At 43.5% G+C, this 15,443-nt stretch overlaps 2 protein-coding genes across 2 annotated transcripts; both read left to right on the top strand.

The window, feature by feature from the left end:
- The first annotated feature begins 6 nt into the window (after nucleotides 1-6).
- Nucleotides 7-2,253, top strand: LOC113747914 (tripartite motif-containing protein 16-like). The gene has a single exon (XM_027289803.1). It carries the CDS (start codon nucleotides 75-77, stop codon nucleotides 1,758-1,760), a length of 1,686 nt encoding a protein of 561 aa, XP_027145604.1. The 5' UTR covers nucleotides 7-74; the 3' UTR covers nucleotides 1,761-2,253.
- A 4,383-nt stretch (nucleotides 2,254-6,636) lies between these two features.
- stard3nl (STARD3 N-terminal like) lies at nucleotides 6,637-14,851 on the top strand. The gene is made up of 9 exons (XM_027288769.1): nucleotides 6,637-6,828; nucleotides 9,752-10,083; nucleotides 11,140-11,217; nucleotides 11,305-11,382; nucleotides 12,370-12,423; nucleotides 12,636-12,753; nucleotides 12,958-13,056; nucleotides 13,915-13,982; nucleotides 14,069-14,851. The coding sequence occupies exons 2-8, from the start codon at nucleotides 9,880-9,882 to the stop codon at nucleotides 13,977-13,979; spliced, it is 696 nt and encodes a 231-aa protein (XP_027144570.1). The 5' UTR covers nucleotides 6,637-6,828; nucleotides 9,752-9,879; the 3' UTR covers nucleotides 13,980-13,982; nucleotides 14,069-14,851.
- Nucleotides 14,852-15,443: the final 592 nt, after the last annotated feature.

Here is a 15,443-nt window from a genome sequence, read left to right as displayed (position 1 = left end):
CCGAGCTCAGGCTGACTGACTGTTTCATTCCCGAGGAGGTCAAACTCAGACAGTCGTTGTCACAGAGAGCTGAAATGGCGCAGAAAGGAGCTCAGCTGGCTGAGGACAGTGTTTCTTGTTCGATCTGTCTGGATCTACTGAAGGATCCGGTGACTATTCCCTGTGGACACAGCTACTGCATGAAGTGTATTAAAACCCACTGGGATCTAATGGATAACAGGAAAATCTACAGCTGCCCTCAGTGTAGGCAGACCTTCACACCGAGGCCTGTCCTGGTGAAAAACACCATGTTAGCAGCTTTAGTGGAGGAATTGACGAAGACTGGACTCCAAGCTGCTCCTGATGATCACTGCTATGCTGGACCTGAAGATGTGGCCTGTGATGTCTGCACTGGGAGAAAACTGAAAGCTCTGAAGTCCTGTCTGGCCTGTCTGAAATCCTACTGTGAGAAACACCTCCAGCCTCACTTTGAATCCTCTGCCTTTGAGAAACACAAGCTGGTGGAGCCCTCCAAGAAGCTCCAGGAGAACATCTGCTCTCGTCATGATGAGGTGATGAAGATGTTCTGCCATACTCATCAGCAGTGCATGTGTTATCTCTGCCCTGTGGATGAACATAAAGGCCACGACACAGTCTCAGCTGCAGCAGAAAGGCCCCAGAGGCTGCAGAGAGAAGTTCAGGTGCGTCAACAAAACATCCAGCAGAGAATCCAGGACAGAGAGAAAGATGTGTATGAGCTTCAAAAGGAGGTGGAAGCTATCAATCGCTCTGCTGATGAAGTAGTGGAGGACAGTGAGATGATCTTCACTGAGCTGATCCGTCTCATGGAGAAAAGAAGGTCTGATGTGAAGCAGCAGGTCAGATCCCAGCAGGAAACTGAAGTGAGTCGAGTCAAAGATCTTCAGGAGAAGCTGGAGCAGGAGATCACTGAGCTGAAGAAGAGAGACACTCAGCTGACACAACTCTCAAACACCGAGGACCACAACCAGTTTCTGGAAAAGTACCACTCACTGTCACAACTCAGCCAATCTACAGACTTATCTATCATCAATATCCGTCCTCTGAGGTACTTTGAGGATGTGACAGCTGCTGTGTCAGAGCTCAGAGATAAACTACAGGACGTTCTGAGAGAGAAATGGAAAAACATCTCACTGACAGTGACTAAGGTCGATGTCTTACTGTCAAATTCTCAACTAGAACCAAAGACCAGATCTGGATTATTAAGATATTCACGTGAAATCACACTGGATCCAAACACAACAAATTCATTGCTGTTATTATCTGAGGAGAACAGAAAAACAACATTCATGAACGAACAACAGTCTTATTCTAGTCACCCAGACAGATTCACTGGATGGCTTCAGGTCCTGAGCACAGAGAGTCTGACTGGACGTTGTTACTGGGAGGTGGAGTGGAGAGGTGGAGGAGTTATTGTAGCAGTTGCATACAAGAATATCAGCAGAGCAGAGAGCTCAGAGGAATGTAAATTTGGATACAATGACAAATCTTGGATGTTAGACTGTAACAAAGTCAGTTACTCATTTTGGCACAACAATGTCCAAACTCCTGTCTCAGGTCCTCGGTCCTCCAGAGTTGGAGTGTACCTGGATCACAGTGCAGGTATCCTGTCCTTCTACAGCGTCTCTAAAACCCTGACTCTCCTCCACAGAGTCCAGACCAAGTTCACTCAGCCTCTCTATGCTGGACTTCGGTTATCCTGGTCTTTTGGAGACACTGCAGAGTTGTGTAGACTCAATTAAACAGAAGTAATTTAAGGGTTAAATGCTGTGTTTAAATTGTTGTGACATTTCTTCACCTGTCAGTCAAACGTTATGGGTGGTACTTTGCCCTCTTCTCATTGGTTGCTCTATAAATGTTTGAGTTTCTTTAGGTGGACCAAATGTTGTATTTAACGTTACAATGACACATAACAAAACTGTATTTACTGTATGTACTGTAACTCCTGTTGAACAGACTGACATAGTGTGATATTACATAGATTCAAATCTGTCTTTACTGATGTTGTTTGTTGTTTCCTGCAGTGAACATCACAGCAGGTGAACGAGTGAAATGTGAAAACTGATGAACGACACAAGAGGGCGCCTTCATCCTGATAACCAGGGATGTAGTGGAGGTTAAAGCTCCTCAGCTCAGGTTGTCTGCATGTCTTAGACCAGGATTTTAAAGATGATTAGAAATTTGAATCCTGTAACTGATGCATTATCATTAAAAAATAAATAGTTTGACCTCTCACACGTGAAAACATTTTTTTTAAAAACACAATTCAAACTAGAAACATCTGCTGCCTCTTAATTAATCCAACAAATGAATAACAATAATAATCTTGAGCAACATCACTCAGGATTCTGTGCCCAGAGAAACAGTTCTTGTTAAGGTTAAACATGATTTACTGCTTGGTGCTGATTCTGTGCTGGGTTTAATGTTAACAAACCCCTGAATCTTGTTCGAACTGAACATGGTTTGGATGGTTTGTTTATCATTATAGGTACACATTTCAGAGATAACATAATCAAGTCTGAAACTTGCTTCTGTTGTGGTAAATGTTGATATCTGTCGGAAAATGAACGAGCACCAGTCAGTGTATAACTTCAGTATTTACCAGGTTGAACCGTCTATGATGACAGATACGATGACAGCTGATCATGTCAGATATTTTATGGTTGTTTTGGTCAACAAATTAACTTGAGAAAGATATGATGTAGATCATAGTCAGAGTGTAAGAAACACACAACATGCCACAGTGAAGCAAACTGAATCAACACAATCCAAGTGAGAAATGAGACTCTGGGTTTTAGGGGTCGATCTAAAGGAGGGCCATTCCCTTTTTCATATTAATGAAGTCATATATATTTAATGTAGAGTTTCCGGCCTCACTGGACTGACACTCAGTGTTGTCATCTTAGGAAGAGAACCTGCAGAAACATCCAGAGCTGGAGGCTGGACAAAGTGCACGATGCACATGGGGTGGAGGAAGCATCACGTGTTTCCTTTCGGAGTAATGTTACAATAACTTTACTGGAAACAGTTTACAGTTACAGTCCAGCTGTTCTTACTGCATGTATTAGTTACAGGTAACACACCCTGTGACTCACAAAGAGGCGACTGTTTGGAATGCAGTAAAGCCTGAAAACCTTCTTTCTCTTGTTCTCGATTACAGTAAACTCCACCCTATCAAGATATGTATTTGTTCCCTCCTCTCTACAGATGAATAGGTATAAAGATGAAACAAACACTGAATGCAGGAGGTGAACAAGAGCAGAAGAGAAGTGATTTGGTTTCCCTTAAGAAGACAGAGTCACTATAACCGAGCAAATGAATCGACTAGACCAACCTAAATTCTGCTGTTCGATCTGTCTGGATCTACTGAAGGATCCGGTGACTATTCCCTGTGGACACAGCTACTGCATGAACTGTATTCAAAACTTCTGGGATGGAGAGGATGAGAAGAGAATCCACAGCTGCCCTCAGTGTAGGCAGACCTTCACACCGAGGCCTGTCCTGAAGAAAAACACCATGTTAGCAGATTTAGTGGAGGAACTGAAGAAGACTGGACTCCAAGCTGCTCCTGATGATCACTGCTATGCTGGACCTGAAGATGTGGCCTGTGATGTCTGCACTGGGAGAAAACTGAAAAGCGCTGAAGTCCGTCTGGTCTGTCTGGTCCTTACTGGTGAGAAACACCTCCAGCCCATCATGATGTAGCTCCATTAAAGAAACACAAGCTGGTGGAGCCCTCCAAGAAGCTCCAGGAGAACATCGCTGCTCTCGTCATGATGAGGTGATGAAGATGTTCGCCGTACTGATCAGCAGTGTATCTGTTATCTCTGCTCTTGTGATGAACAAAAGGCCACGACACAGTCTCAGCTGCAGCAGAAAGGACTGAGAGGCAGAGAGAGCTCGAGGTGAGCGACAAATCCACAAGAGAATCCAGGACAGAGAGAAAGATGTGAAGGAGCTCCAACAGGAGGTGGAGGCTATCAATGGGCTCTGCTGATAAAGCAGTGGAGGACAGTGAGAAGATCTTCACTGAGCTGATCCGTCTCATGGAGAAAAGAAGGTCTGATGTGAAGCAGCAGGTCAGATCCCAGCAGGAAACTGAAGTGAGTCGAGTCAAAGATCTTCAGGAGAAGCTGGAGCAGGAGATCACTGAGCTGAAGAAGAAAGACGCTGACTGGAGAAGCCTCACACACAGAGGACCACAACCGGTTTCTACCAACTACCCTCACTGCACGACTCAGCCAATCTACAGCACTCATCCAGCATCACTATCGTCCTCTGAGGTACTTTGAGGATGTGACAGCTGCTGTGTCAGACTCAGAGATAAACTACAGGAGTTCTGAGAGAGGAACTGACAAACATCTCACTGACAGTGACTGAAGTCATGTTTTACTGTCAATTCACAACCAGAGCCCAAAGACCAGAGCTGGATTCTTAAAATATTCACGTGAACTACACTGGATCCAAACACAGCAACACAAGCTGTTATATCGGAGGAGAACAGAAAAGCAACATTAACAAGACAAACAGTCTTATTCTAGTCATCCAGACAGATTCATTCATGTTGGCAGGTCCTGAGCACAGAGAGTCTGACTGGACGTTGTTATTGGGAGGTGGGTGGAGAGAGGAGGAGTTATGTCGCAGTCAATACAAGAATATCAGCAGAGCAGGGAGCTAAAAGAATGTGTATTTGGACTCAATGACAAATCTGGGAGTTAGATGTGAAAAAAACAGTTACACATTTTGGCACAACTATGTCCAAACTCCTGTCTCAGGTCCTGTCCTCCAGAGTTGGAGTGTACCTGGATCACAGGCAGGTATTCTGTCCTTCTACAGCGTCTCAACCATGACTCTCCTCCACAGAGTCCAGACCACGTTCACTCAGCTCTCTATGCTGGACTTCGGTTTTACTGTCTTTTGGAGACACGGCAGAGTTGTGTAAACTGAAATAGACAGAAGTCATTTAAGGGGTAAATTCTGTCATTTGATGTTGTGACATTCTTCACCTGTCAATCAAACATTAGGATAAACAATACCATAATGATATTAAATATTCAATAACATATACTTCTTATTGGTTGTGTGTAAATATTTGAGTTTCTTTAGGTGGAGCTCCTTATTGAATCTGTATTACTGTATTTGTATTTTTTTTTTAATTATGAGAGCTAAACAAATTTGAGGATGGTTGTGAAAAGGTTTTTAGTTATTCATTTAGAGGACAAATACACCAGGCTTTTCACTTCATCATGGACACATTTATTCTGTCACACTGTAATCCTCCGATGTAACAAGGAAATGTGAACATAAACTGTAACCACTGTATTAAATGTTAAAGAAAAAACAATCAGTACCTAACGTCATAACGCTGATCATAACTGAGTGGATGAATCATTACAAAACAAACAACATCCAATAACAACTTATCCAGCAGCCTCAGTGGGATGTTTCAACTTTATTAAACAAATTAAAAAAGTAGCATGAAATAAAATAAATATATTAATAAAAATAAGTTAACATCTTTAGTAAGCAAAAATAAATAAATAAAAAATTTCAATAATCCAGATGTAGTAAAGAAGTAGCGATCAAAATGTAAACACATTTTTATTAAATCAGAATCAGAATTTTATTGACAAGTAGGTTCGCACTTAGAAGGAATTTGACTTGGTGTGGTTGGCGCAGCATAACATGAATTAAAAAATATTTAAAAAGTATTAAAATATAAACAATATAACTACTATAATATATTCTAAAAACAAAAAAACGCTGTAGGGCAGTATATGACATTGTAACAGGTCGGACCGCACATGTTCTGGAGTTTTCTCTCCTGAGGTTACACGAGGTCCGTGGGGCAGGTCCCGTGTGGGCCTTGAGGTCCCGTCAGCAGCATATTAGTTGTTTGGCTTTGGTGGGAACAGTAGGTGCCAGTCTATCTAACACTGTGGGTCCAGGGTCACAGAGACCTGTTTGCTGCCTTCAGAGACATAATAGATAGCTTGTTGTTGACGGTCCAACTGGTAAACAACATCTGTGTCTCCAGACTAGAACATGCTGACAATAACACCTCATGGGAAGACAGCTCCGGTGACTCATTCTGGGCGTGTAGTATTTGTGGTGTTATCTTGGGGTTTAAAGTCGATCCACCAGGATGAGTTGGGCAGAATGTGAGACCGACTCAGGCACTTCTGATGAACTTTGAGAGTGTCTCTAATTCTCCTTGGCCAAGCGTCAATAAATAATACAGCATCAGACACCTTCCTGACCTCACCACTGACCTTTAACTTCAGCGATTTCTCCACAACACACACTATATTCACAGAATGCAACACTTGAAATATTGGTAATAGTGTGCAATAGATTTATATAATAGATGAGTTTCAATTTTTGAGCTGAATTATTGAAATGAATGAACTTTTTTTTAAGACACAAACACAGGCTGGTTCCATATGAACATAAAATTATTTAATGCCATTATTATTATATTGTGTTTTATAATGTTTGATAATATATGTTGCATGCAGTTAAAGCTCTGGCCTCTAGGCGGCCCCCTTTGAGCAGCTGTGAGTCCAGGCATGCAGCCACAGACTTCATATCCCAGAATCCCTTGCCTTCCGTCTTCTCAGTTTCCTGTCGAGCACACAGAGGAAACAGATGACTGTGCTGCTGTGAGGCTGAAAACAAACCGACGACAGGTGAACCGAGCCGAGGCCCGAGCCCGAACATTAACCCGGCTGCAGGAGCCAGTGTGCGCGGTGAGGGACGTCCCGGAGCCGGCGTGAATTCATTTAGCTTCAGACGAGCTGAGCGCCGCAGGTAAACAACACAACACCTGTTTAATTAAAGCAGCAGCTGAGTGTGTGTGTGTTTGATTGGGCAGCAGCTGATACATGCGACAAAGCTACAAAGCTACAAAGCTACAAAGCTACAGTGCTGTTGTCCTCCTCTATATTTTTCATGTAGTCATGTAGCTGACGCTTTTCTCCATGTGGGGTTCAGTATCTTTCCCCAAGGACACCTCGACATGCGGACTGGAGGAGCCGGGGATCGAACCTGCGATCACCTGATCAGCTCCCCCTCCCTGTGTGTGTGTGTGTGTGCAGGGGGGAAAAGTTAGGACAATTACAAATAGGTAAACACCGATATAAAATGATTAAATCATTATCAGTTTATATATTTCAGATATAATAATTAAAGATTAAATCATTATCAGTTTATATATTTCAGATATAATAATTAAATGATTCATCTCTTTGTTTTTACGTGTTTTGGGCAGTAAAAGTTAAATAAAAATGAACTTTAGCACATTTTTATGGTGGCTTTGAATCTTGCATCAAACAGTGAACTGTATGCAGACTGTATGCAGACTGTATGCAGACTGTATGCAGACTGTATGCAGGCTGTATGCACACTGTATGCAGACTGTATGCACACTGTATGCAGGCTGTATGCAGGCTGTATGCACACTGTATGCACACTGTATGCAGGCTGTATGCAGACTGTATGCAGACTGTATGCAGGCTGTATGCAGACTGTATGCATGCACAAACCACCAGCAGTGAATATTGTGCTAGTATTAGTATTGAATTAGTTGCAGGCCTTTGATTAGAGTTCTGTGAAGCTTCTGATGGGATAGTTAGGTCCTAGAGATGTGGGGACAACAGCTGAGCAGAGGGGCCCAGTTTGATTTTGTTGTCGTGTGTGTGTGTGTGTGTGTGTGTGTGTGTGTGTGTGTTTGTTTGCAGAGAGAAAGCTCATCATCATCCACACTTGATGGACTGATGTGACTCCAGAGCTGCAGAGGAGCTCAGCTCCCTTTTACAATAACAGTCATCATCTATCATCTATATCATTACATTACATTACATTACATTACATTGCATTACATTACATTACATTGCATTTAGCAGATGCTTTTATCCAAAGCGACTTACAGAGGAGGACATAAGCAGAGAGAGGTGTAAAGGACACAGAGTAAGTTGTTAGTTTTGTTAGTTTTGTTAGGCAGGGAAGCATTCTGGAAACAGAAAGGTTTTTACAAGTTTTTTAAAGGTAGAAAGGGATGTTGCTGTTCTAGCAGCCGTTGGTAGGTCATTCCACCGTTTGGGGACGACCACAGAGAAGAGTTTAGAGTGACCTCGCTTTGCGAGAGGCGAGGGTACAACTAGACGGTTTGTATGAGCGGAGCGCCCTGGTCGGGACGTGAGCCTTTAGTAAGACGCTGAGATAGGCAGGGGCAGATCCTGAGGTGGTCATAACTTCAGATATCTCACGACTCTTTCCATGCACAGCAGGTCTAGGCCGAGACTCTGTATAATTATTATTATTTACAGAGACCATCGGTTCCACCATGAGCAAGCACACGGTGGAAGTTGCAGATTGAGAGACACAGATGCTCAGCGGCAGCAGATCATAAACTAACTATAAACTGTGATGGAGATATGCAGCAATAATGACAGTAGTAATATGTGTAGTGGACGTCATGCAGGATCACAGCAGCAGCCACGATCCACGAGAACCTGCTGGACGACAGAGACAGAAACTCCAGGGAAGACGTTTAGTTAGTAACATGCATTAATGAGACATGTGAAGAGAAGAGCCCAGTGCATCATGGGGAGTGTAGTCCTCTAGCAGCATAACTAAAGGATGCCCTGAGCCAGCACTAACTCTCAGCTCTATCAAAAAGGAAAGTCTTAAGTCTACTCTTAAAAGCGTGGGTTTGTTCCCCAGAAGACGAGCTTGAGCTTCTTCCGTAAACATGAAATCTAATAATATTTTCAGGTGTGTTGTTGTTGTGTTCATACCTGGAAGAAGGCAAACTAACAGGTGTGTGTGTGTGTGTCCTCTTTAACAGTTCATGGATCACTCAGGTTATTTTGTTTTTTATTTGAGTTCACCATGAGTTCATCATGTGGACACAAACATCACCGGAGATGAATGGTTATGTTCCTCTGACGTGGTCCAATGAGCTGGAGGTTATTTTAATGTCGACAAATCTTTGATATCCACTAATACGCTTTGGTCTCAGATTCTTCTGCACCGTTACATAAATGTTTCAGTGAAATCGAGAATCTGTGAGCAGCAGACAACTAAGTTTGTGGTGAAAGCACAAATAAATCAAAATATTATGGAAGTGCATCGTGTGAATCAGAGGAGCCGGTAAAATGTGTCGTTATAAATGAAGCATGCACAGATCAGTAGCCTGGTGCGTGTCGTCATTCTTTAATAACAAACTTTAAATGGATCGTTGACAAAAATTGGGGATCTGACCTTTTTAATATAAAATATATTTATCTTAGCTACTTGATCGAAGTAATGGAGGTCCTGGTTCAAAGATTCAAAGCGGGGTTTAGCATTTTACCTGGTGGAGGTGGAGAATGAGAAGCTGGATGCAGCTGGAGTTTGAAATGTTTACACACTAATTTCAGCCAAATCTAAATCAGGTTTTACGATCAAAGTGAAACTAAACGTTGCAGAGGTTTCAGGTTATCGTCCTCTGACGTCGCTCAAACCAGTCAGACCTGTGCTCCCTCTCTCAGGTGACCGCTGGGTGAAGACTGGTTTGTGTTTCCTGTTGTCTTCCCGTCTGTCTGTTCTCTGATGGCTCAGTTCAGATCTTTAACCTCGTTATAGCCTCGACACATTTCTCTGCAGACCGGGAACTACTTTTATTTAATTAATCGGTAATAATAAAAAAGAAGATTGATAGATTTGGAATCAAATCTTTTTTTCTGTGCAGATGCAGTGATGACGTTCAGCTCCACAGACTGAGTCTGCTTCCCGCTCCGATGACCCGCCTCCACTGACTCCACCTGAGTCCACCTTCTGTTGACCGGTGGGCGGGGCTGGCCCTGCTCAGAGGACGGGATGGAGAGCCGATGCAGCAGCAGCGCCGATTCACGGCTGACCGCCAGGGGGTTGGTGTCCGTCAACGCCACGCCCATCTGCGCCAGGGTGGAGTCGTACGAAGCCGGGGAGAAGAAGTGCATCTCTGACGTGAGGAGGACCTTCTGCCTCTTCGTCACCTTTGACCTCTTGTTCATCACCTTGCTCTGGATCATAGAGCTCAATGTAAGACATGTTTGTGCAAATTAGCTACAGAGACCAAAACTGTTTTTTGTACCAGGCTGTAAACATGTTTATTTCTGCTGTGAAGTTGGACATTTGGACATGGGGACTTATGGAGACTGACTCACTTCTGGAGCCAGACTGACATTGTCCTCTCTTTAGCAGCCGTGTCGGCACGGCTAAAAACAAAAGAGTCAAGTCATTTAAGCCCAGAAGAGAAGTTTGAAAAATATATTTTTATTCACTGAATGAGTTTGCACAGTCTGTAAAAATAGATATAGAGAAGTGCAGAAGTTTGTTTCTGATTCAGCCGCAGTGACTCTTCATGAGATTTATCTGACTCGTCTAACAGAGGTGACACAGTCCTGTCCGACATTAATCAAACATTAACGAACACTGTGTCAGCTGACCTCATTCATCCTGAGTTAACACTGCTGCTGCTCGGATATGACTCGAATACCTGCAGCTGTAAAACGACTTTATGCTCTTGAATTGTGTCAAGGCCGAGCGGCGAGCAGTCAGGTGCTGCTGGAGAAGTGAATCGAGGTCAGACGCTATAAAACCCTGAATGAGGAAGTGATTTTACTGCAGCACACATCCCCACAAAACAAACCCAACTGTTTCAACACATTATGTGTACGCACACACACATTTGTATAGAAGTGTTTCACTGACTCTGCTCGGACTCATTCACGTCACTGACCCGTTTGATTCTCTCTGAGACTGTAAACCTGTCAGACAGGAACTCAAAGATTTCCCCGGCGTCCTCTCTGACTGTGACGTGTTACTCTGTACTGATCAGCATCAGCCTTTGAAAGCGGCACTGACAGTATAAAGGATGGACGCCGTATCCGTGACGTCCCCTCATGGGTTTCCGAGCTTCGGTCCTCTGCCTTTGCCGCCTCTCGGCTTAAAAATCTGCAGAGACGTGGATCATGGGTGGACCTGCTCAAACAAAGCCGTCTTTAACGACACAGTGACATCCTCGGTTACTTTTAAAGTACGAGCGATGACGAGCGTGAGCCTCGAGTGATTCAGCTGTTTGTTTGTGTTGGGCAGTTGAAAGGTGGCATCGAGAAGCAGCTGGACATCGAAGTCCTGCACTACAACTACCGCGACTCCTTCTTCGACATCTTTGTAAGTTTTTAGCTTAAAGGACACATTTATGATATTTGATCATCTTCCTGTCGTTGCTCACCTCGTCCTCCGTCTCTCCTCCGTCAGCTCCTGGCTGTTTTCAGGTTCGCCACGCTCATCCTGGCGTATGCCGTCTGTAAGCTCCGACACTGGTGGGCCATCGCGGTAAGTTTCCTTCTGTTCCTTCATTTCTTTATTTGTATAAGCTGAGAAACTTATTCTAACTTTTATATATGTAGTGAAAATAATTACACAAACAGCTGACTCTGTTTGTTGTTTACCTGCATGTAAATGAGCGATCATGTAGATCTGCCACTCGTCAGGAAGAGACGTGGCATTTAAACGATGTAAACCGAAACAACAATATAAAATCACTCACATCGCACCAGAATATTCCATGTTCAACAGTAAATTATTCATTTCAAAGTTTCACCTTTACGACGTTTAACTGCTGTGGTTTGAAGAGGTGATTTCTGCAAAGTGCATGTGTGTTTTTAATCATTCACAGGCTAATTTACGATGGGGTGACAAAGAGGTTTACAATGCTCATCGAGGGTGTGGACAAAATAACAGAAACAGTAAATCTAAAGCGGGTGAAGCACATTCTGTCCACTTCCTCTTCCTCTCTGTCGAGACAGACGTGTCGATTTAACTCAACGTTCTTCTGTGGCTGGAGGTGTTGGTATCAAACATCCTGTCATGTTTTTTTTTTGAGGTTTTGTTTGTTCCTCTTTGCTCATGCTCAGTTTTTCTGTTTGTTCAAATGTCGTCATGAATTTCATTTGAGCAGATGTACAAACAGGCAAGCGGCAAACAAACACAGACTAACCACGAGCCAGCCAGATGTTTCCAAATCTACACATTTGTTCATCTGGGTTGAGATCTGGTGACTGTGAAGGCCACAGCATCTACATTTATTCAATAATTCAGTTTAAAATCCTCCAGCATGCGTCAGCTTTATGAGAAGGTCTGACAATTTAAACATGAATTTATCCCAGAGGACACCAATGATTTCTGGAAACGTGGACTCGTCAGTCTTCTTCCCGTCGGTCCGTCTCGGATGTTCTGGTCCAGAGAAGTCTCTCTCTCTCTGCATGGTGGAGTCTGAGCTTCACTGTCTGAGTTTCTAATCTGTCTCCTCTGTTTGCACAGATCACCACCGCCGTCAGCTGTGCGTTCTTGATCGTTAAAGTCATTTTATCAAAGGTAAGAAGTCATGTGATCGATATGATGTGAGGTCAGGAGGAGGTCAGACTCCACCTGCTGTTCATCATCAGAACTACACTCACTCTTTAGTGTGTGTGTGGTGTGTGTGTGTGTGTGTGTGTGGTGTGTGTGTGGGTGTGTGTGTGTGTGTGTGTGTGTGTGTGTGTTGTGTGTGTGTGTGTGTGTGTGTGTGTGTGTGTGTGTGTGTGTAGCTGCTCTCTCAAGGGGCCTTCGGGTACCTGCTGCCCATCATCTCCTTCGTGTTGGCCTGGATAGAAACGTGGCTGCTCGACTTCAAGGTTCTGCCTCAGGAGAACGAAGACGAAAACAGTGAGTCGAGATGTTTTGAGGCATTTTTCGCTTTTATTTTGACAGTCCAAAAAGGTGACAGGATATGATGAAATAAAGGTCTCGAGTTGGACTTGGTTGAAATGGTCACAGTCTGCTGTTGCCTGATTTATTACTCGTACCTTCGTTGATACTCGTCGTTCTGCTGCTCTTCCAGCTGATGAATCCTCCTCCTTTGTGTTTCAGGATATCTGTCCATCGTGGGCGCCTCAGAGCGAGCTCCTCTCATGGGTCCAGGTCCTTTATCTGACGGACAGTTCTACTCTCCGCCGGAGTCTGTGGCAGGTCAGTCGACTCGTACTGACATCTGAAACATCTCGTGCTGATGACGAGTTCAGATCGGGTTGTTTCTCTAACTCGGACTTTTACATTTGCCTCTCGTGGTCTGAAGGTTTTCGCAAAGCTGCTCCAGCTGATTTATCGTGACAAAGATGAGACTAAAACTCAACTCAGCCAATGCAAAGTAGATTATGAGGTGATGGATGATGCATGGACAAATCGGTGCATCCACCTTTGAGAATTCTGCTCCGCACTCAAACTTACAGTGTCCATGTACGATTGGTGTTTGTCTGTTTAGTTCGATTTTTCAACACTGATGGAATAATTTGGAAAACACTCTAAATCTTCGCCGTGTTTCTACAGTAACCCAGAATGGACAAACTAAACACTGGGGCTGCAGTCAAATAGTCTGAAGTGTTGACGTGTCCGCCACAATAAGACCTGTTCGAATCCTCTAACTGTTAAGGAAAGGAGCTTCAGTGCTTCCTTTATTATCTCCTTTAGCAGAGGATACACCGGAGCATTCTTTATTTTTTTATATTTCCTGCATGAAACAACACGGTCAGAGCACGGGGAGGATCTAGGAAGGATCTCAGATGAGCGTTTTGTAGTCCATCTTCTGGACTTTGTAGTTTTACCACAGATCACGTCAGTAACATTCGCAGTCGTCTGCTCCTAACTCCTTATCACCTGTCCTTCACATGTTTCCTTATGACCTCGTGGCGTTTTCCATCGAGGTCAAGGAAAAGTGGTTAGGAAAGGAGAAGCAGTTGCATTCCACCACTAGATGTCGCTAAATCCCACACACTGCTTCTTTTTAAAGAAGTGAATAAACGTTTTTCTGTTTGTCTCTCTCATGTTCAGACTCTGATGAAGAACTGGATGATAAACATGATCCAGAGAAAGGGCTCATCCAGCAGGTGACCTAACAGGTAACATGTGTCTTTAATATCTCGTATATTCATCATGCAGCTCCACTCTGACCCAGATCGTGACCGCTCTTGTCTGTTCTCTTCAGGATCTCTGGAGGTGGAGAAGTGTTTCTCCTGCTCCTGTCGTGCTACTGAGGGGGAAAAAATAAATTCTGCCTTACACATTCTGCCATTTTAGTTTTTTTAAGTCTTTGTACATTTAAACCCATGAATGCACACCTCAGTTTTCTGATATCGGTCTTCTGCATGTACACTGGGACGGGGAAATAAGTCCAGCTGCTTGAAAAGCGACGTCAGGATCACAACTTTTTTTTTTTCTGCACATTTAAGGGAGGAGAATTAACTCATATTAACAGATGTTTATACACAAAATTGCACTTTGTGTCCCGAGACTAAACTTCTAAATCTACTGCAGAATCAGATCACAAGACAAACAGTTAATTTCATGTCTTTGGTATGAATGTCTGAGATTTGTTTACTTTTAATCAGTCGATCACTTCCTCCTGCTCGGTCACTGTAAAGGAAATGAAGGATTTATTTGGCCAGTATTGAGCTTACGGACCATGTGAGTAGTACTGACTACGCCTCGGTCTTAAAAAGCAGCCAGACTTCTTGCACAGATGAAGATTTGAAGAGTAGCGTCTGCTCCTGGAAGTATTATTTTACTTTAAAGACATAAATGAGCCATAAGTCTGCATTGAACATGAAGGTCGGGCCGCACTGTATGAACTGAAAACAAAAAAAAACTTAAAAAAAAGCTGCTGTTAAACATACATGTACATATCTTCATGCATGCCCTGCGAGCCCGGTGGTTTTGTTTTTATGAAAAGCTTGTCTGTAAAATAGAATCATTAAAATGTGAAATCTTCTGCGCTTCTTCTTCTTTTTTTATTTTATTAGGGCCCGAGCACAGCGAGGCCCTATTGTATTTCGAACGCTGAACGACGTTTAAGAGTAAATCGCATTTTCCACAGCCCATATCCCCCCGAAAACTCACGAAAATTTGCCTACCCCCCCAATGTCAGGCGTAAAATTACGTATTTTGGGGGTCTCACACATAGACGTACGCATATGCCTCCACAGCGCCACCTAGGTGTGCGTTTTTGGAGGTGCCCCTCGCCACGGTTTCGCCCACGTGTACGAAACTTGGTGGGAGTATGTAACATGCCCAGACGCACAAAAAAGTCTCTTGGTGCACCGGCCTACAGTGAACCGTACGGCGTCCAATTTTTTCCAAATTTGGACTTTTCGTCTTTTTGCCTCATTTCCAGGGGTCGCATTTGAACGAACGCCCAAAAGTCAATGTGAGTCTTGTTTTTTTTGTGAAAAATTGGCACGTCCATTTTGCGCACCGCACGCCACGCCCTCTGATAAAAAGTTGTTTATTTTGAAACTTCCATTGTTCGGCCTTGAGAACACACATGCCAAGTTTCAAGCACAATCGATGAAATCCCTAGGAAG

This window comes from Larimichthys crocea, chromosome II, assembly GCF_000972845.2.
Source record: "Larimichthys crocea isolate SSNF chromosome II, L_crocea_2.0, whole genome shotgun sequence".
Lineage (NCBI taxonomy): Eukaryota > Metazoa > Chordata > Actinopteri > Sciaenidae > Larimichthys > Larimichthys crocea.
Note: the sequence above shows the minus strand (reverse complement) of the source record. Positions and strands in the feature narration are given on the sequence as shown.

What these genes read in the sequence shown, in the direction of transcription:
- LOC113747914 (XM_027289803.1), top strand. Translation starts at nt 75, where the DNA reads ATGGCGCAGAAAGGAGCTCAGCTGGCTGAGGACAGTGTTTCTTGTTCG.
- stard3nl (XM_027288769.1), top strand. Translation starts at nt 9,880, where the DNA reads ATGGAGAGCCGATGCAGCAGCAGCGCCGATTCACGGCTGACCGCCAGG. An exon ending in GGAGAACGAAGACGAAAACA is followed by an intron (nt 12,754 to 12,957) that starts GTGAGTCGAGAT and finishes TTTGTGTTTCAG; the next exon opens with GATATCTGTCCATCGTGGGC. An exon ending in TCCGCCGGAGTCTGTGGCAG is followed by an intron (nt 13,057 to 13,914) that starts GTCAGTCGACTC and finishes TCTCATGTTCAG; the next exon opens with ACTCTGATGAAGAACTGGAT.